We start from the raw sequence: 23603 nt of genomic DNA, 5'->3' as shown, positions 1-23603 counted from the left end.
TCTATTGATCAGTACCACAATACAATTTTATCTCACATAACATTTCATGGATTTCACCATTATATATGCACATTATCACATTACACATATAGCTCATTTTATCAATCTTATTAACAAAATATTGTTCCGGGATATCAACAAATAAGAGTACGTTATTTTGGCTGATGATGAACACAGGGTCGAAACTAGTCCCTTAACAACACATTGTAATATATACACAGGCATTGCAATTATTGTAAAGTATTGAGTAGGTGGAATAAAACTTTGTTAATTTAATTATATGTTAATACATCTTTATGCATTCATGGATAATTTAAAACATTCCTTTCTTTCGACAATCGACAGAAAGCATTTGACTTATATCGAAGCTCCATTACAACGGCAGTTGTTCATTTTGACTGACACTGCAGCGAGCACACTGGATAATGTGCTATTGTGCTGAAGACTATGCACATGCGCAAAGCAGATGGCGTCATGACTTATGCACTGATATTCCCATCAGCTAGGAGTTTGGTAAGGTACGTGCCTTGCAGTCTAGAGCCACCCTCAAACCAGTGGCAGTATTACAGTTGACCACAAGGGTCCGCCACCTCCCCTATTGCAGTTAGCCACAGCCTCCCAGGAGCTACTAATGCATTACATTACCGGCAGATTTCGCTAGTAATTCTGAATAGGCATTTTCTAGCTTGTTGTGAACAGTTGTTCGTAATCGCGGGAAGAAGTTTGCTTTACCTTGTGAATGGAAAATCTTTTCAACTGAAATTTATTTGAGTGTTGTGTTTTGCCTCTTGGTTTGTATGATTTGTAACCATGGTATTCTTTGTGTAAGAGGAAATTAATTCAGTTCACATTATTTTAACCAGCGAAATATTAACCTATCAGGATAAGTTAGAAATTAAAAGGCTTGGACCGGACTGACCAGATTTGATTATCGAAAGAGTTACAAAAACTGACAAATGCGAGTAGTGCATAAGTTTAAGAGAGAAGTGTACGAAACACGCAAGTGGCTCTGTGGATGCAGATCTAGGAATGCACTTTTTTGTTTGCCCTGTTTATTGTTCAACAAAGAAAGAAGTGTATGGAATTCAGCTGGGGGCTCAGACCATGCTCATTTGAGTAAAAAAATAAGTAAACATGAAAATTCTCATGCACACAAAAATGCAAGTGTTGAATTCCCTATGCTAGTGTTGTCTATAATTTCCAGGATGAGAATAATTAACGTGTGATACAGTAGAACCCTGATTAACCGAGATAATGTGGAGATTATTGGGGTCAATTCGGAAACAATTATTTTAAAAAATCGACCGGTAAATGCGGTACACATTAGTTCTACGTTTCTCGTCATGCCCAGGTGAATTTTGTGCTATTTAAAAACCAAGAATAGTGCTTGCATCCTTCAAAATTCGCAGTGCAGTAAAGTTATTATGAATTTTACTTTTGATCTACACTAACACAGCCGGTCCCGTGGTGTAGGAGTAGCGTGCCTGCCTCTTACCCAGATTCGATTCCTGGCCAGGTCAGGGGTTTTTACCTGGATTTGAGGGCTGGTCCGAGGTCCACTCAGCCTACGCGATTACAATTGAGGAGCTATCTGACGGTGAGATGGCGGCCCCGGTCTAGAAAGCCAAGAATAACAGCCGAGAGGATTCGTCGTGCTGACCACACAAAACCTCATAATCTGCAGGCCACCGGGCTGATCAGCGGTCGCTTGGTAGGCCATGGAGTTTGGTTTTGTTCTACACTAACACCCAGGTAAACTTTGTGCTATTTAAAAACCGAGAATAGTGCTCGCATCCTTCAATATTTGCAGTGTAGTAAAATTATTATGAATTTTACTTTTATAAAAAATAAGGTTCCTAGAAGGAAACCATATTTTAATTTCATCGACTGCAAACGTTAAAAACATTCAAGCTCTTAAGTCTTTAGGCTTTTTCAATCACTGTATATCATATTTTACTTTTGTTCTACACTAACAGATTAGTCTAGTATAAAATTTATCCTCGGTTACAGGGGTTCTACCATATTGTTTGTGAAAAAGGAACTTTTAGTGAAGTGATTTATGTACCTATGTTACATTTTTGCTGATTTGAGACATGAACAAAAATGTTGTTGTGAACCCCCTAAAAATTCTGTCACGAGCCGCCACTGGTGGTGATTGATTTACAGCAGTATGGTATTCTTTTGTCACCCGGGGAACAAATTCCATTACTTACATTGACATAATAATTGACAGAAACATTCAAGAAACTTTTATTCTTTTTTTTTTAACTTTCTCATACTTTTCACATACTGTACCTACAAATAGTTAATAACAATGTCCTCTGAATACATCCTTAACAAAAATCAAACAAACAAATAATTGAAATTAGGGGGCAGATATTAACTATATAATACTACAGTACGTGTAATAATTTAGCTTAAGTGTGAGATCAGAACGTATCAACGTTCCTTGGGGCTGATATGACTTTGACTACTAAGCCTTGCATTGCTGCCACTTTTAATTTTAATTTCAAACAAACCATTTCATATTAAGAGCAAAATTCATAACTCACATAAATCTCCTATAAGACACAACTTATACAAACAAACAAAAAAAAGTAACAATCTGTGAAGCTGAAATGCTCTCCACTTAACATTCCCCTCCAGATGACAGCCAATATTTTAAACACAGCACCTCCAAAATCCAACTTCAGATTAACAGTTACATATTCATTATAAGTTTAGGCTAATATGTAAAAAGTTGTCAATATAAAATTACTTACAAAACTGTTGCATCTAAATAACCTAAGCTATGAACAACTGAAATAAAAACCATATTAGGAATAACATAAGAGAACTTCCACAACTATTTTTTTAAAATCTGATCTTGAAAAGTAAAAATTCTATATGCAATAGAGAGTATGGTACACAATACAATAATTATCTTAGATAATTATATTTCTTATTAAAAGGATAAATACAGATTAACCTTTAAAAAAGGGAATCTCGATACATACTGTGCTTTCTTGACATTTCTCATGAAGTCTACAAATCTATCAAGTGTCTGCTGAATTGCTTCAAAAGCCTCTACTTTCAGTAAACAGAATCCTTCTTTCTCTGCTTGTTCCTTTTCCAATTCCTTCATAAGCCTCTGAACTTCTTGTTGTAGTCCTTCTTTCTGCTGTTCAGCTTCTTTTCTTAGGGATATTTCTTTTGCTAGTCGTTCCATAAGTGCATCAGGTTTCATCCTAAATATAGTGTGGGATATAGCAATTAAGTTCCTGATAAATATTAAATTAAAAATTTGCACATGAGAAAAACATAAAAGATGGAAAGAAGTGATTCGGGAGAATATAAGTTGAAGATCTGTGTAAAAGACAGAATTTTGATTTTCTTTTAACTTGTAAAACCAACATAATGTAATTATTTTTGCTTATATATTTTTAAAAATTTGCATTAATATAATTTTTACATTTTTGGCTTGCGGTAAAATTATACAATATTCTGCTCTACATGTCAAACTGAGATTATGTGGTATCATTCCACTACTACTGAAAAGAATAATGCATTAATGCTGTGGGTGATCATACAGCCATGCAGTGAATTGTCTTATATTATATTGTATACTTTCAAATCCTTCAGGTTTAATCTGTTAACTGTTGTTTAATTATCTTTGATGTACGTGAGGAAACTCAACCTACTCAATTGGCAGCATTTTTGCGTGGCGAGTTGGAGAGTGATTCTGTGATGATCCACAATGGATGTGCGCTCACATAAGTAATTATTTTCTAGTCCTTTTCACATAGATAAAACCACGAAAAGTGAACTAGTATATTTTATATACGAGATCATAGTGAATGTTGGATAAATTCCCAGAGGGAAAATGTTCTTACCACTATGTTATAAACCAAGATTTTTTAGCATGATCATATGAAGGCACTAGGTGCTAGCGGTGGCTTTCGGTGTTATAAAATACTAGCTATGTTACCTGGCACTTTATTGTTTACTTTTAGGTATTCTATTACCTGTTAATTACGTGTGAAGCAAACTGTGATCAGAGTCCGGCAGTGAGGGCCACCGCGCCACACTTCAAACCCACGGGCTCCGGCAGCCCAGCCCGTGCAGTGTTGTTCCCTTCTGACACGGCCACATACTGGCCCATAGCACTGGTCTCATACAGCCCACCACAGTCCACCACACTGTGCGGGCTCAGTATAATAACCTTGACTACTTCCCCGCAATAACAAAATGTTCACTTGACACTTCTATTTGGATCACTCACTATACGAATTCCCGTATGCTAACAAACATATTCCACAGTAGGCTAATCACATTTTGAAATAAAATGATAGAGATCTCTCTTGCACTGTAATAATAATAATAATAATAATAATAATAATAATAATAATAATAATAATAATAATAATAATAATAATAATAATAATAATAATAACAGAAACATTACTATAAACATTATTCATCTGCAACTGACATCAAGTTAACTGAAAATGAATCTAAATAACACGAGGCATATTCATAGGACTTCATTCAAGTTTACTTCAAAATAAAACACAAACTGAAATGATGTGCAATATGCCAACAACAAAAACAAACCTGAACATAGCTTTCACTTTGTGTGCGTAGTTTATTGGTCATTGATAATGGTGGTGGAATGGAATTACTGTAAATGAAAAGAAGAGCACCAACATTGTCTGGGTGTAGAAGAGACCGTCGTGCATTGAGAATGAACCCCGCTGAACTGAAATTTCCCTCTGAAGCTGAACTTGATGCTTGCATGCTGTAACTGTATCGGCTCATCTGCTGGAATAAGAGCATCATGAACGTCAGTCCACAACACAAACTTCATTACTTTGGCAGGCTGTGGCATAGTCATGGAGTCTGATGACACGGAAACATTAGAATACCCGTCATTCAAGCACATCTTTTCATCATATGTTTATCTAATCAGAAAAAGACAAAATCACATTATGAACATTAAAATAAGAATAATAATTTACACCACCTTTCCAATACTTATCTTTCCTTATATTTAAGATATAAACATTACCACTGGTGTTGTAAGTTGGGACATGTTTCGCTTAACTGTTGTAAGGATCATCGGCTGAAATAAATCTTAACCTAAAGTTAGGTCAGGGCCCCAAACCTAGTGTCCTTAAAATATATGCTACCCTAAGATTCGACATTTACATTATAGAAAATCAAACAGGCTTAAAACTAGTGTGAAAATATATAAGAATGTTCATTTTGGCTAAGGAAAAACACACAATCGTGTTGATAGAGGTTAAAAACATAAAGTACAACACAGAGCTGGTAGTGAAGTAATTAAAATCACATAGGATATCATTGCTACCAGTCAGTCAATAAGAATGTTCATACATAAAAATGATTATTATATTCTTTGTCCTCTTGAATTCCAACTTTATCTTCATATTGTGATCTTTCCTACTTTTATAAACGCCATTCAAACTTATTCGTCTACTATTTTTCAATTTTTATGCCCTACAACCCCTCCCCTTCTCTGCTCTAGCCCTTAAACCTGGGCACTTTCTGCTGTCTATAATGTTTGTGCCCCCTCACTTCTAACTCCCAATCGCCGCTACTGTCTCCTGTCGAGCATTGAATGTAGGGTGGTGTAATACTCTGTTATTGGCGTGATTCAAGTTGGCCGGTTAGTTCATTTTCCATTGCATCATGCTCTGGTTAGGCTGATGATATACAATGTTCTGAAAGGAAACCCCAAATAAAAAAGAGACCCAAATACCGAATTGGAACTATAAACATTATATCATTAACTGGAAAGTTAGAAGAACTCCTAGACATGATGGATAGAAGAAAAATTTCAATATTGGGATTAAGTGAGACCAAATGGAAAGGGATTGGAAGTAAGACACTTCGTGGAGGTTATAAATTATACTGGAGTGGACAGGAGAAGGTAGCGAAAAATGGTGTTGGATTCTTAATTAACGAAAGGACTGATGCTACAGCTGAAGTTATCTGCAAAAGTGATAGAATCATTAAAATGTTCATGAAACTGGAGAACACTAAGTACACCATCATACAAGTGTATGCCCCACGGACAGGCTGCAGTGAGGAAGACAAAGAGAAATTTCGGCAAGACCTGGAAGATACAGTTAATAAGTAAAATGTTATTATTATTGGAGATCTAAATGCGCAAGTTGGGGTAGACAGACTTGGGTATGAGAACATCATTGGTCCACATGGATTTGGACAAAGGAACTCAGAAGGAGAACAACTATTAGATCTGTGCAGAAGAAATTATCTTATAATCAAAAATACATTCTTCAAAAAAAGAGACAGTCACAGAATAACAAGGTACAGTTGGGATGGCCAGTATAGAACATTGATTGACTACGTAATCACAAATAAAGATGGTGGCAGGTACATCACAGATGTAAAGGTCATCCCTAGTAAAAGCATGGACAGTGACCACAGATTGTTGGTAGTAGACTTCAAACATAAGGCAAATGAAACGCAGAAACCTATTACGAAAAAACCAAGGGTTAAAACTTGGAAGTTGCAAGAAGTCCAAATAAAGGAAGAATACAATCTAAGGATTCAACAGAGTTTGCCGAAGTGTGAAGTAACCAGCGTTAATGAAGAATGGAAGGCCTTCAAAGACACCTTTGTGGGAGAAGCCAAAAACCTATGTGGAGTTACAAGTTCTATCAAAAGAAAAAAGGAGACACCATGGTGGAATGATAGAGTGAAAACAGCGGTGAAAGAAAAAAACCAAATAAAGAAGGCACTGGACAAGGAAAAACAAAAACAGGGACAAGAACAAGAAATACAAAGACTTCAAGGAGTATACAGGAACAAGAAACTTGCTGTAAAGAACATTGTAAGGGAAGAAAAAGAGAAGAAATGGAATGAGTTTGCAGACAAACTGGAAGAGGACAGTAGAGGAAATATGAAATTGCTATACAGAGTAGTGAACAACAAGCGAAGGGATCAACAAAAAGCAATAGAACGTGATGATGGAACTCTGGCACAAGAAGAGGGAGAAATTAAACAAGGACACAAGATCTATTTCGAAAAGCTGCTGAATGGAGATACAGAAAATATAACGGTTAGAGGAGAGCCAAGTCGAGGAACCACAACTGAACCACCAATTACATGGCTTGAGGTTGAAAATGTGCTCAAGAGCATGAAGAAAGGAAAGGCAGTGGGCATAGATAAACTAAGTGCAGATATGCTGAAAGCAGCGGGAGTTCCAGGAATCCAATGGCTCTATAGACTGCTCAACAAGATATGGGAGGAAAATACTATTCCTGAGGACTGGAAGATGGGCATCATTGTACCTCTGTTCAAGAAAGGAAGCCGACGAAAATGTACTAATTACCGTGGTATCACACTACTGTCTCATGTCCTGAAAATATTGGAAAAAATAATAGAGACCAGAATCAGAGATATTGTTGAACCAATTTTGGAAGAAGAGCAGTATGGTTTCAGACCAGGAAGGTCAACTACAGACCTTATATTTGCAATTAGGATGCTAATGGAAAAAATACTGGGAGAAGAACAAGCCTTTATATCTAATATTTTTGGACATTGAGAAAGCATACGATAGTGTACCAAGGGAAGGAATTTGGCAATGCATGAAAGAACTTCAAGTGCAAGACAGCCTCATAGACAAAGTGAAAATGTTGTATAGTGGGAACAGAAGCTGTATTCAAGCATGATGTGGTTTGTCGGACTGGTTTGAAACAAAGAGAGGAGTGCAGCAGGACAGCTCATTGTCACCACTTCTATTTATTATTGTAATGGATGTAGTAATGAAAGCTATTAAAAGGAAAGAACATGGAGATATCAAAGCCTTCACATTTGCAGATGATGTTGCGATCTGGAGTGACTCAGAAGAGGAACTGGGAGAGAGAATACAAAGCTGGAATGAGGAGTTTAAGAAATATGGTTTAAACATCAGCAAGACCAAGACGGTGGTGATGAAAGTGTATGGGGAAGGAGCAGAACCAATAGTCATGATAAATGAAGCTCAACTGGACAGCGTTCCAGTTTTCAAATACTTGGGTAGCGTTATATCAAATGACAACCTAGCAAAACATGAGGTGAACAATCGAATCAATAAGGCAACACAATTTTACCACCAGGTAAGACACCTGCTGTAGGATGAGCAAATACCCATGAAAACAAAAATGACATTGTACAAGTCCTACTATACACCAATTCTTACATACAGTCTCGAAACCACAACACTGACCAATAGAGATAATTCCAAACTACAGGCAGCTGAAATGAAGTTCCTACACACTATGATCCAGAAAACCAGGAAAGACAAGATTAGGAATGAGAAAATTAGAGAAGAAGTAGGAATAGATGATTCTCTCCTCAATAAGATACAGATATCAAGACTGAAGTGGTTTGGTCACATGAAGAGGATGCCAGTAAACAGAACTGCAAGGAAGGAATTTGACAGAAAGGTGGAAGGAAGACGACTCGTGGGAAGGCCACGAAGGAAATGGATAGATTTAGTTAAGAGCGATGTACTGCTGAGAGGTCATGATTGGGACAAGTTGGTGGAGCAAGAATGGTACAAGGACAGGATGAGATGGAGGAGGCTCATACACCACACCCGGGAAACTGGAGATGGTTTAGGATGATGATGATTCTTTGGAATGAAGAAGGTAATTAGAATTGTTAACTAATTAAATCTCATTCTTGCTCTTATTGTTGCGCCTAACCCTCCCCTTCCGACTTGCTCTCCGCCCAAACAAGCACACTGATGCAAAACACGTAGCAAGGGGCAGACATTTACCAGACACCCTCGAGCGGCTAAAGTGAACAGCCAACGCTCTACCAACATAAGAGGTAAGCAATCTTAGACTCTCATTTTGAACACACTAATTTCAAGGCACTGAGTACATCTTTTTCCTTTTTCCATTTTCCATTTTTTCAATTTGCGTCTTATTTTTTATATGATCTTGAAATCCCAGTAAAAATGAAGACACTAGTTTTTGGCTTCAACCATTATTTTAAAGGAACTGGACATTGGCCTCTACATTTAAGCAGCTTCAGGTGTGATCAATCCTGTTTGAAGTGCTGCTACTCCAAGTCACCTACAATATGTGATTTCTCGTACCCGACTCACGTGTCTATGCAAGAATGAGATTTAATTAGTAAACAATTCTAATTACCTCCTTCATTCCAAAGAATATAATAATCATTTTTATGTACAAACATTCTTATTGACTGACTGGTAGCAATGATATCCTATTTGATTTCAATTACTTCACTACCAGCTCTATGTTTTACTTTATGTTTTTAACCTCTGTCAACACGATTGTGTGTTTTTCTCTTAGCTATGATGAACATTCATATATGTTTTCACACTAGTTTTAAGCCTATTTGATTTTCTATAATGTACCGTAAAGTGGGGTAACTTCGGCCATACAGGGTAACTTCGGCCACTGACGAATAGCAACACTTATTTTCTCCTGCCTCCTAAACTGAAAAAGATAAACCACTTGCAACAACTGAAATGCACGTACGACAGAATGCTCTATCAACACTCGGTAGTCCAAAGAACATTGGCGGGCTCATTTTTGAGTCATTTTTTTTTCCGCGGCTCCGACTATTGTCTTGTCTGGTAACAGCGCAAAACAAACTGTTCTCTAGCCCCAGCATTCGATTCTCCATTCCAGTGGTTTATGTGGTCAAAATGTAAGTACGTCTGGTAACTGATCAACCTAATATGATGCATTTTATTCAAATAGGTTCTTCAGGGAATAGTTTTGTGATGAAAGTTGTCCACTTCCGGGGTAACTTCGGCCATGGCAAGAACATACAGGTAAACATTACGCAGCCGCAAGTTTTGTAATTACGAGCCTGTTTACTTCAAGAATGCTTTAGAAGAGATTAATATAGCCACAATAACAATAAATGGAGAAGTTTATCCCGACAGGGAGGAGAAAGACGGTTCCTATTTTCAATGATAAATAGACGGAAATCAGTTGACATGGACGAGGCGCAATTAAGAACTTGATTTATGGCCCAGATATTTTCTAATTTAGAAGACAGTGTATTATGAGAACAGTCTATAAGATTGCTTCTTTTCCGATCCCCCTTTCCCTCCATACTATTGAGCTTTATTATTTTCGTACTTTTTATTTATTATTTTTTGTACCATTACGAATAATTACGCAATGCAACACGTAATTTGTAATATCATACAATGCTTGTATGCTTAGGCTAAATAAAATAGTTTCTTCTTTGTAAAAAATGTGAATTTGATCACTATACTTCTGTTTCACCACAAATCGTTTTGTTTGTAATTGTTGATACTGGGCTTTTTTCAGGTTTTAAAAAACATTCACAGTGGCCGAAGTAACACTACATCGAAGAAAACTTCGTTTTAAGAGATATTTTTATGGCGGTCGAAGTTACCCCAAAACATGGGGTAACTCCGGCCACTCTTTCAATAATTATAATTCATTACTGAATAACAATTAGAATTATGTTCATATTTAGAAATGAAGAACAAACATGGCAGAACTTATATTATATTTTTCAGAAAATTAGAGGGAATATTTCACATTTTAATTTTAAAAATATACGAGAAAGTGGCCGAAGTTACCCCGTTTTACGGTAAATGTCGAATCTTAGGGTACTAGGTTCGGGGCCCTGACCTAACTTTAGGCTAAGATTTAGTTCGGCTGATGATGCTTACAACAGTTGTAATGTTCATATCATAAACATAAGGAAAGATAAGTATTGGAAAGGTGGTGTAAATTATTATTCTTATTTTAATGTTCATAATCTGATGTCCAATACGGTCTACAGTGAGATTTATTACTTGTAAGACAAAATCAGTCCGACTTCTTTAATCTATACTAATAAAGAGAGAGGGCAAATTTTGTTAGTTTGTGTATATCTGGAGGGTAATTTCAGAAACTACAAATTCTTTTACTAATGTAAATATACATTGTCCCTGAGGGAAGTGGACTGTATTTTATTTTCAAAACAGTTCGAGGTGGGGAGGGGGGGGGGGGCGACTGGGGAGATAAAAAAACAATAGGCTAATATAAGCAAAATATCGAATTTATCATACAAGGACGAGGCAAAGCCTATTTTAAGCCCCTTGATGCAAAGAACAAAACTCGCTAAGCCCTACAGGCCTGAAAACCATATTTTAAGACCCAAAAACCAACACTTATGAAGATATTGGCACCACATTACCCCTGCTATCGGAATCGGATAAAGAAATGAACTGCCATAACACAGCAATGTCAGCTCCAGCATTCTACAGCAGCCAGATTATGCGTGTAGGTTTGGGCATAGCTGCCAACCACAATTTGTACACATAATACCTGAGAATATCTACAACATATCTCAAAAAATTAACATGTTACAGACGTGAAGTGTTATTTATAACCTCCTTTAAAAATAAAGAAACATGTATTATTTTGTTTTCGGAAAAAACGCTTACGGAGTGGGGAGGCAGGAGGACTGAAAAGTGGGTTGGCGTGAATTTTTTTAAGATGAGCATATCTACAGTATATCTCAAAAACTGGGTGAGTTGGCCATGCAGTTAGGGGCACGCAGCTGTGAGCTTGCATCCGGGAGATAGTGGGTTTGAACCCCACTGTCGGCAGCCCTGAAGATGGTTTTCTGTGGTTTCCCATTTTCATACCAGGCAAATGCTGGTGCTGTACTTTAATTAAGGCCACAGCCGCTTCCTTCCCATTCCCTTTCATATTTTGTCGTCGCCATAAGAGCTATCTGTGTCGGTGCGACGTACAACAAATAGCGAAACGAAAAAAAGAAAACTTAACATGTTACAGATGTGAAAATTGGTATTTTAAAATTTTAAAAATAAATAAATAAACAGGCATTATTTTGCCATTGATGCTTTCACAGCCCATACTTATAGACATGATATAGGCTTTTGGGCTTATGCCGTGTTAAGAAAATAATAATAATAATAATAATAATAATAATAATAATAATAATAATAATAATAATAATAATAATTTCACATTATTTTCTTGACAAGGCATAAGCCAGATTATGCGTGTACGTTTGGGCATAGCTACCAACCACAATTTGTACACATATATCATGTCTATAGGTAGTATTTTGTTTTTGTGAAAACCACTTAACGTGGTGGTAAAAGGGACTGAAAAGGGTGTTCAATTACTTTTATTAGGTTACTGATATCTCAAAAACTGAAGATATTACAGACATAAAAATTAGTATTTAGAGTCTTCTCTAAGAAGAAAGAAATATGTATTCTTTTGGTTTCAGAAAAACCACTTAAGAGGGGATGAGAAGATTGAAACAATAGTTGAATTATTTGTATGGCAATACTTGTATCTAAAAAATCTAAAGATGTTGCAGACGTGAAAATGGGTATTTGAAATTACGTTTAAAAATTTAAAAAACCCATTTTGGGGGTTAAATCAACTTGGGGGGCAGGGGGGGCGGGGTGAAATAGGTGTTGAATTCTTTTCATGAGGATACAAATATATCAAAAACTGAAGATGTTACAGTCATGATAATTGGTATTTGGAAGCTCCTTTATAAATAAACATGTATTTTTAATTTTCGGAAAACCACTTAAGGGACTGAAAAGTATTGAAAAAGAGGGTGAATTTTTAAAATGATTACCAGAATATCTACAGTGTATGTCAAAAACTTTGTTACAGACACAGAACTTGCTACTTGGAAAGTCATTTAAATATAAAGAAACATGTCCCTTTTTTTTTTTTAAATCCAATTACGTGGGGGGTGGAGGAAGGGATGATAAAGGTGTTGAATTCTTTTTATGGGGATACTTATATCTCAAAACCTGAAGATGTTACACATGTGGAAATAGGTATTAGGAATCTCCTTTAAAAAAATTTTTTTTTACTTGAGAGAAGACATTTTCATGTGTACAGTTCTATGTTGCATGGTCATCTTAGCCACAAAAGGCTATACCACAAACATGGTTTACAAAGAGTTTCTGGGGTAAATGAAACTCAATTTTTCAGTGAGGTTTTATACTTTAAGGATTTTTAGATAATGTCTTAGTACAGTACCGAGGAACGATTAATTTTATCAAATTATGAAATCCACGCGAGAGAACCTGCGGCTAACTGCCAGTGAGTACATAAAGGTCACCTCAGATCATGTTTGTGGTATTGCCTTTTGTGGCTAAGATGACCATGCGACATAGAACTGTACACATGAAAATGTCTTCTCTCAAGTAAAAAAAAAAAATTTTTTTTAAAAGAGATTCCTAATACCTATTTCCACATGTGTAACATCTTCAGGTTTTGAGATATAAGTATATCCATAAAAAGAATTCAAAATCCTTATCAGCCCTTCCTCCACCCCCCACATAAGTGGATTTTCCAAAAAAAAGCGTTCAGTCTGCAACCCTCTGTGAATTTACTTAACATTGCCACAATCCTCTATTTGCAACTAGTGCTGTGGCCTCATTTAGTTCTATACCTCTTATCTTTAAATCGTTATAAACTGAGTCCAACCATCGTTGTCTTGATCTCCTTCTACTTCTTTTACCCTCCATAACAGAATCCCTTATTCTCCTAGGCAACCTATTCTCCTCCATTCTTCTCACATGATCCCACCACCGAAGCCGGTTTATGCGTACATCTTCATCCATCGAGTCAATTCCTAAATTAGCCTTTATCTCCTCATTCTGAGTACCCTCCTGCCATTGTTCCCACCTGTTTGTACCAGCAATCATTCTCGCTACTTTCATGTCTGTTACTTCTAACTTATGAATAAGATATCCTGAATCCACCCAGCTTTCGCTCCCGTAAAGCAAGGTTGGTCTGAAAACAGACCGATGTAAAGATAGTTTCGTCCGGGAGCTGACTTCCTTCTTACAGAATACTGTTGATCGCAACTGAAAGCTCACTGCATTAGCTTTACTACACCTTGATTCAATCTCACTTACTATATTACCATCCTGGAAAAACACACAGCCTAAATACTTGAAATTATCAACCTGTTTTAGCTTTGTATCACCAATCTGACATTCAATTCTGTTGAATTTCTTACCTACTGACATCAATTTAATCTTCGAAAGACTAATTTTCATACCATACTCATTGCACCTATTTTCAAGTTCCAAGATATATGACTGCAGGCATTTGACACAATCTGCCATTAAGACCAAGTCGTTAACATAGGCCAGAATGCTTACTAAATTTCCACCTAACTGAATCCGTCCTTGCCATTTTATACCTTTCAGCAGATGATCCATGTAAACTACGAACAGCTCAGGTGAAAGATTACAGCCTTGTCTAACCCATGTAAGTACTCTGAACCAAGAACTCATTCTACCATCAATTCTCACTGAAGCCCAATTGTCAACATAAATGCCTTTGACTGATTTTAATAATCTACCTTTACTTCCATAGTCCTCCAGTATGGCGAACATCTTATCCCTCGGTACCCTGTCATATAATTTCTCTAGATCTATGAAAAATAAACACAACTGCCTATTCCTCTCGTAGCAATTTTCAATTACCTGGCGCATACTGAAAATCTGATCCTGACAGCCTCTCTGTGGTCTGAAACCACACTGGTTTTCATCCAACTTCCTCTCAACTACTGATCGCACCCTCCCTTCCAAGATGCCAGTGAATACTTTGCCTGGTATACTAATCAATGAGATACCTCGATAGTTGTTGCAATCCTTTCTGTTCCCTTGCTTATAGATAGGTGCAAATACTGCTTTTGTCCAATCCAAAGGTACCTTACCAATACTCCATGTTAATCTAACTACTCTATGAAGCCATTTCATCCCTGCCTTCCCACTATACTTCACCATTTCAGGTCTAATTTCATCTATTCCTGCTGCTTTATGACAATGTAGTTTATTTACCATCCTTTCCCACTTCCTGAAGCGTAATTTCACCAACATCATTTTCCTTCTCCCTATGAGCTTGGATGTTCACAACACCGCCAGGAAGATTTCCTTTTACGTTGAGATGTTAAAACATTCCCTCCACCTCTCTAGTGATTCCCTGGGATCTATTGTAAGTTCACCTGAATTACTCAAAACACTGTTCACTTCATTTTACCTCCCTTCCTAAGATTCTTTATTACTGTCGAGAAAGGTTTCCCTGCTGCTTGACCTAGCCTTTCCAGGTTATTGCCAAAATTTTCCCAGGACTTCTTTTTGGATTCAACAACTATTTGTTTCGCTCTGTTTCTTTTATGTACGTACAAATCCCTGTCTTCCTCGGCCCTTGTTTGAAGCCATTTCTGATAAGCCTTCTTTTTACGTTTACATGTTGCTCTCTTTTCATCATTCCACCAAGACGTTCGCCTTTTCCCATCTTTACACACAGTTGTTACTAGGCATTCCCTTGCTGTTTCTACTACAGCATCCCTGCATGCCACCCATTCCCTTTCTATATCCTGAACCTGCTTACTGTCTACTGTTTTGAAACTTCTCACTAATCATATCCATGTACTTCCGTCTAATTTCCTCATCCTGGAGATTTTCTACCTTTATTCGTTTGCAGACTTTCTCTACCCTAGGCCTAGAGATACTTAGTTCACTACAGATTAGATAGTGGTCTGTATCATTGAAAAATCTCTGGAAAACTTCGACATTCCTAACAGATTTCCTGAATTTGAAGTCTGTTAAGATATAGTCTATTATGGATCTGGTACCCCTAGCCTCCTATGTGTAGCGGTGAATAGCCTTATGCTTGAAGAATGTAATCGTAACTGCTAGACCCATACTAGCACAGAAATCCAAGAAACGCTTCCCATTTCAATTAGCTTCCATAGCTTCCCCACATTTACCAATCACCCTTTTGTAACCTTCAGTTCTATTTCCAACTCTCGCATTGAAATTGCCCATTAGCACTGTTCTATCCTTGCTGTTGACCGTGACTACGATGTCACTCAATGCTTCATAAAACTTGTCATTTTCATCCTCATCTGCACCCTCACATGGTAAATACAGTGAGACAATTTTCGTCCTACTACCTCCAATTGCCAAATCTACCCACATCCTTCGCTCATTTACGTGCCTAACAGAAACTATGTTGCATGCAATGGTATTCCTGATAAACAGCCCTACCCCGTACTCTGCCTTTCCCTTTCTAACACCCGTCAAGTACACTTTATAATTTCCTCTCTCTTCCTCGTTATCTCCCTTTACCCGAATATCATTTACTCCTAGCACATCCAGATGCATCCTCTTTGCTGACTCAACCAGTTCTACTTTCTTTCTTCCATAAGCCCCATTAATATTGATAGCTCCCCATAGAATTCTATTTCATTCGCCAAGTTGTTTCCAAGGAGTTCCTCACCTGTCAAATGGCTTGCTTAAAATGTTCTGAGCTCGGTAAATTCATGAAGCAGGATGCTACCCTACTTATATATAGTCCAAGTGAGGATCTCTCCTCTAACAGGTTATGAACCACCGGTGGATTGTATAGTCCTAGCCGCCTGAGCACAAGGAAGGCCACGACTCAGAATGTCCGAGATGCCCACTCCCATTCCATAGCAACTGGTATCCAGGCTCTCAGAACCACTTACTAGGCCACTCAGCCATTCCCATGGTTCACGAACTAGGACGTGACTACAGTAACCCACAAACATGAACCCTATTATTATTATTATTATTATTATTATTATTATTATTATTATTATTATTATTATTATGCTACATTAAGATTCTGCTTGAATAACCTGCATAAGCAGAAACGTATCAGGAAGAAGAAGAAAAAGAAGATTCTGCTTCTTGAATATATTTGTTTCTTTTATGGACTCCATCACGGGTAGATGAAGGTTTGTTTTGATTTTGTTGCCTATTTTGTCAATAAAGACATTTTTAAATTCATTCTTGCTAGACAAGTTGTAAATCATGTTCATATATTTTTGAAATTATTCGCCAATAAAGGAATATTATATGCTCTATGAATTAAATTAAAAAAGGGTGCTTTCTTCTGGGTTCCAGGATGAAGAGAGTCCTGTTTTATTGTGTTGGCTGTTAGTGTAGGCTTTCTAAAAAGTCATAAATGAGTTTATCATTGATTCTGGTAATGGTTAAATCTAGACAGTTCAAGGATTTATTAACCTCTGATTCCAGTGTGAATTTAATGCACGGATCTATTTCATTCAATAGATGCAAACTTAGGTCACCGTTATAGATTTTTCGATCAAATATTGCAAAGACTTCACCAACATCTAAAATGAACTACTACTATGATCCGAAAGATAATGCAACCAATTTTAACCTTGTGGTTTCACTTTAACTTTATGATCTTCTCTGAAGATCAACAATATGTCTCTTTAATTTATAAAACACCTTTCGATTTTATCGTAAGCAGGTCCCTTGAATTGTATATCTTTAGCTGTGGCATTTGACATGAGTTCTTAGTGTATAACTCACGAAGCTTAGACATTTTATCTAAGAAATAATAGTGTTTTTAGAGATTCATGTGTACATTTACTATATTTTTTTGCTCTTTGGCTGAAGATGTTTCGTACAAAGGGATGAAAATGTCCCTTTGATGTTGTTCTGAAAAGGGATAAAATAATTGTATTGTAAAGGTAGAAAATAACCTCAAATAATCCTTACCACTTTTTCAAGGTTAACAATACGGGTTAATAATGAAATTCTTTTCTTGTAATTAAACTAATCACGGTCACTTTGGACATTTTCTTCATCACCACTTCTCAGCGTGCCTATGCAGCTAAACTGGTACTTAAACAGCATCCAGAGAGTCACAATATTCATCTTAGCAACCGCAGAAACTATGGATTCGATGCTAATATTGGTCGTTTTCAATTATCCTCGAATGTCATTCCCTACCATTGGGTTGATAAGGCTTCTTATCCCGCCAGTATCTTTTTGAGATAGTAATTCATATTTGTAAGAAGATTGGTTGAGAGCTATTCTGGAAGATACTGTACACACATGCCCGAGCACGTGTGAGCTGTGAACATGTGCTGTGGTGGTTTTTTGTGGATAGCGAGAAGACAGTACGTTTCCGGACACAAGTTCCTATGATAAACTTAAACACATACCTGCCAACTTTTAGAAACCAAAAATAGGAAGATTTTTTAATTCCTGGATTTCAGCACATTATTGAGGAGTGCCCTCTGAGGAATTATGGTGGACCAGCCCAAGATGTCATAGTGCAACACCCCCCTTCTTAGAATGGCTACAGCAACTGGACGTTTGATTTGTAAATGTGAACGCTACCAACATTCTTGTCCTTGTATATAGTGTAAATTTTCTTTTTCTTTTGTATACTTGCCATACGATAAATAAATAAATAAATAAATAAATAAATAAATAAATAAATAAATAAATAAATAAATAAATAAATAAATAAATAAATAATCATCAAAAATAAATAAAACTGTCCAACATGAAAAGTGCCAGGCATCGAAGGGGGGACCCTGCTACATTACCCCAAACCGTTCGTAACCAATCTTGTATGAGTGACGTGTCAATCCAGCCTTCTTCTTGAATACGAACGTGGATCACTTGCGGAAATTTTGCTTTAGGCATTGTTTTTTGTTTTAGAACAATGTAAGGTGCAAGCTTTCTGCCATCAGCTGTTACATCAAGCCTTGCAGTACATCGTCGTTTTTTGCTTCCGTTAGCGCGTACGATAACACTGTATGTTCCTTTCTTAACGATTGTTCGACTTTGTGGCATATGGAAACTGACTGGCGTCTGACCTGCGGTTCCTCTAAGGGAGATCAAATATTCCTTCTCTTTACGCTTCTCAATCACAAAGCAATGAAAATGGTTTAAACGATTCGTGATATTTTGGCATGATGATATTCTTCGTCTAAGAGGAAGTCCATTTCTCTTCATAAAATTAATCAAGCCTCGGCTAACCTTCAAATCCGAGACACTGATTCCATGTGCAGCGGTTATTTCACATTCTTTACAATACTGTATTTCGTGAGAAATGGCTTATCCAACGTTGCGTAACGAAATAATATATTTAAGCAGATCCTCCTCTACTTGCGGAAACTTGCCGCTTTTTGGGCCGCGAAATGCTTTGCGAGACTTGTTGGCCGCTTGAAGTGCACGTCTTTTACCGCGGAAGCGCAAGTTTTTCATTTGGGCATTGAATACTTGCTGCCCGCTGCCCTATTCCCGTATGTTTCGGCGTAACTGATCACCGCGAGTTAGTAGGATGCAGTATTACTCGAATACTGTGAACTGACAAACAATTCTGAGATCACAGAATGTCCCGTACCCGAAACACTCGTAAAACTAGTGCAGTGGGATTTCCTGCCCGCTAATAACAGCACGTTGCCCTGTATTTCGAATGCCCGTTTTCGCAATAGGAAGCCTGCTACTTGAGTAGTTGACATCTTTATTTCGAAACGCATCCGGAGCTGCGTGATGGATGTTCGAAGTTGTGGATGCGTCAAATACGTGAACATTTCTTTTTCTCCACTTTGGACCCAAAAAATATTGTGATGCGTAAATTATGCAAGGGCGTTAATTACGCGAGAGAAAATGGTACTTTCTTTATCAGACGGTAAAATAAACGGAAATTTATAGGTTTCTCTGATCACTTGGAGATAAGGTTCGTTATATTTTTTGGCCATAACGAGAAAATAAAGTATCTGTCACTGACACAACCCCCTTAAAAACATTCAACTCATTAAAATTATGCACTTAAATACGCGAAACCTACCACATACAAAACAATTCAATATGTCCCATACGTTATTGACATATGGCTTTGGCAGTGGGGAAAGCATAGAAATGCAAGAAAAAACAAGTGGCCTACAACTCCAACGAAACTACGTACAGAAACGATGTTAACAGCGCGCGAGCAACAATAACAAACTCATTCTTTCAACCCGATTGACTGAGTCGCTAGCGTGCGCCAGCCTGTCTTGCTTGCAGGACGACTGCCGCCCTGAATCCCCAGCTGTATTACAGCGCACACGCTGCTGCGGTGAGCGGGAAACACGATACACGAAGGCACCGGACGAAACACTCACGAAATAAAGCATCAAATAAATACACTTGAAAATGAGATTTCGTAAATTACACAAGCACATAAGAATTTATTCTAGGGGAAGAGTATTGACCGTACTAGAAGTTATATTAGTCGAAAATAGGTAGAATTTAAAATAAATCGGAAATTCGGAAGACGAGTTAAAAACCGGAAAGTTTCCGGGTAAATCGGAAGGGTTGGCAGGTAAAACGTCTTGGTCCCCACTGTAAGCCCTCAAAGTACGTAATGGGAATTTAAAAACAGCCTGTAGATATAATGTGCATGATTCCAACTGTCACTAAAAATGTCACCCAACGGGCGAGCGACCCTGAAAAGTGTGTAATCACCGCTAATCTCGGTCAACTTGAACATTTTCTTTTTTACACCTTCTGAATCACCATCCCGATGAGTGCTGAACTTGGACTTAAACGACATCGGGAATCATAGGATATAAACTTCATGGTTTTGATCCATATTGAATTGTGATCACAATAATAATTATTAAATTAATGTTGTATGGTCCACCTTTTTATGCAATATTATTGAATTACATTACTAAACTAGGGACTAGTTTTGGCCTTGGTTGGCCATCTTCAGCCTTAAAGTAATACATCTAATAACAAAACAAATGTCTTAAAGTCCAAATAGCCAAATTGGGCAAAGGATATCAAATTTCTCAAACATCGTATCGCTCACAATTTGACACATAACTTTCTTAAAAGCAAGTTTAAGAATCATCATTCTTCTTTTCAAATTACTAAAACTAAAACTAGAACAAATAGATTTGCTGAGAGAGGAGATCAAATTTTTGCACAAGCACATAAGAATTTATTCTAGGGGAAGAGTATTGGCCGTACTAGAAGTTATATTAGTCGAAAATAGGTAGAATTTAAAATAAATCGGAAATTCTTTTACTTTTACTTTTGGATGCTCACTAGAACCTATTTCAAGTCCATGCTGACAATATATTATTTACTGTATTATTGAGAAACAACAAACACCAGAGAAAATGCTGCATACGTTAATGAACTCTAAATTCAACAATAACCATGCTAAAGAAACCAACAAAAACACTAGTCCTAACATAACCAATTTCACCCTCTGATCATAAATTTGTCTAAGGTACCATTGAAAGAAGACTAAAGTTCCATTTTAGCCAAGGCCCTAAACACATTTTTTTTTTTTTGCTTTACGTCGCACCGACACAGATAGGTCTTATGGCGACGATGGGACAGGAAAGGGCTAGGAGTGGGAAGGAAGCGGCCGTGGCCTTAATTAAGGTACAGCCCCAGCATTTGCCTGGTGTGAAAATGGGAAACCACGGAAAACCATTTTCAGGGCTGCCGACAGTGGGATCTAAACACAATTGGCCTAATTTTAACACTCTGAGCACAGCCATTACTACAACAGTAGAAGCAGAATTAGCCATTAGCAAATTGCCAGCAGATAAACAAGACGAAGTAAGAATTGAAGTAAAAAGAAAATTACATTCCATTTTTAACCCGAAAAACAATATTAACCCTGTAATTCACCCCTTACTACTCATGACGACAATAGCTCAAGGATTTGATTCTCATACAAAAGGAAATACATGCTCTCAAAAAGAAAATCAATGATAATAATCTTGTAATTACGAAAGCACACACACAACCATCATAACGGATAAAAACGAATACGTAAGCAAAACAAAACAATTATTTAAAGATAGCTCATTCTTTGCAGTAAAGAAGCACCCTATCCAGAGAATCCAAAATCAACTAGCAGACCCTCAAGAATACTTCATATCTATTGACAGATCAAGAAAAAACTAAATGAATTAATATGAACCCAGGTTTACCCACCGCCAAAGCCCTCCCCAAGATACAAAAAACCGGCGTCCCCATTCGCCCGATCATTAACTATAGACCGAGTCTGTTATATAAAGCAACACAATTCATTCACAAAGATTTTTAAGAGGGAACTATAGTTTTTTGTCAAACAAGTCCATCAAAAACATTAAAGAACTGATTGATAAATTTTAAAAGTTTAACATTCAATCCAATCATTCTCTCCACTCATTCGATATTGCAAACATGTATCCTAGCATACAAATCTCCAAGGTATAGCCCATCATTTAAAACAAATTAAGCAAATACAGCAGCCTAAGTATATTAGAAATACAGGATTTCATGTCTATGCTGAAGTTATTATTATTTTATGTATTTTACAACTTGCTTTACGTCGCTCCGAATCAGACAGGTCTTATGGCGACGATGGGACAGAAAAGGGTTGGAGTGAAAGGAAGCAGCCATGGCCTTAATTAAAGTACAGCCCCGGCATTTGCTTGGTACCTATAATTTAATTAACAAAGTTTTATTCCATCTATTCAATACTATACAATAATTGCAATGCCTACGTATACATTACAATGTGTTGTTAGGGGAATAGTTCGAACCCTGTTTGGGCCATCATCAGTCTAAATAAGGTACGCTTTTATTTGTCGATACCCTGGAACAATATTTTGTTGTGAATTGATAAGATTAATAAAATGAGCTATATGTGTAATGTGATAATGTGCATATAAAATGGTGAAATGCATGAAATGTTATGTGAGATAAAATTATATCGTGGCGCTGATAGTGAAATGTCCAAGTTTACATATATTGCAGTACATATAGTACCACATTGATTTTTACAATAATGGTTGAAATATTACATTTTGCATATACATTAAAATTGCATGATGATTAAAGTATAAAATGCCGGTCTGAATATAAAGTCCAGATGTTTCTAGTGAATTCTATCATTCAGTTACATCTTCTGTCAAAATATTGAATATTTGTTATGTACAACATTGGCACAGTGGGTATCTATCTTTCTTAAAGTCCAGTGTTCTATGATTCAGAAAATGTATACATGTTGAATATTAGCAAATTCTTATAGTATAAGGAGTCGTGCATACGATGAGAGGTGAAATTCGCAATCCAAGATGGAACTAATGGAACTTCATGATGAGAATAGAAAATAAAGATTAACATGAGGTCATTTAAAGAAAAAGAGAAGAAAGGAAGGAAAACAAAGAGAAGTACTCATCTTGCCCGACAATGTAATCGGCTTGACCGGTAGTGTGCAACTGGAAAAAGCATGTGTTGGGAATGGCAAGGAAAGCAGGAGGGGAAGAGGTGAGGGGAGGAGCTATTAGGTGGAGCGGGTAGCGTGGGGTAAGGTGCAAACGGAGGGACAGGGAGTAGGGGAGTAACTTAAGGCGGGGCCGAAGGATGCGGGAGTGATGGTAATTGTCTCGACAAAAGACATTTAATTAACTTTAAGAATTATTATTGATCGGCTAAATTACTTTTCCTGAGAAAAGTTATAAATAAATCAAATGAAGTATTGGATTTTTCTGTGATTTCATTAAGGTTGTAGTCAGCATTGAAATACTGGTTGACATGTATGTAGAATTTCTCGATTATATTAAGCAGAGGACGCTTGTTAGCTATTTCTAGGATGTCCATATCTTGTTCGATATTCATAAAATTTTGACTGTAATCGACCCTGTGTTGGCTGATTGCTGAAAATTTATAATATTTAATTTCATTGATGTGTTTAGAATATCTTATATTAAAACTTCCCCCG

The 23603-nt window shown here is 37.0% G+C and overlaps 1 protein-coding gene across 2 annotated transcripts in view; it reads right to left on the bottom strand.

Moving 5' to 3' along the window:
• LOC136878996 (centrosomal protein of 78 kDa) overlaps positions 1-23603 on the bottom strand; it is a 411354-nt gene that overhangs the window by 27324 nt on the left and 360427 nt on the right. Inside the window, exon 10 of one of the 2 annotated variants that reach the window (XM_067152670.2) lies at positions 2997-3227. The exons of the other annotated variant lie outside the window; for it this stretch is intronic. Coding sequence (XP_067008771.1) covers positions 2997-3227 — 231 coding nt within the window. The remainder of the gene's footprint in view (positions 1-2996; positions 3228-23603) is intronic. 2 annotated transcript variants of the gene reach the window in all.

Source organism: Anabrus simplex, chromosome 1 (genome assembly GCF_040414725.1).
Source record: "Anabrus simplex isolate iqAnaSimp1 chromosome 1, ASM4041472v1, whole genome shotgun sequence".
Classification (NCBI taxonomy): Eukaryota; Metazoa; Arthropoda; class Insecta; order Orthoptera; family Tettigoniidae; genus Anabrus; species Anabrus simplex.
This window is presented reverse-complemented; position numbering and strand designations above follow the sequence as displayed.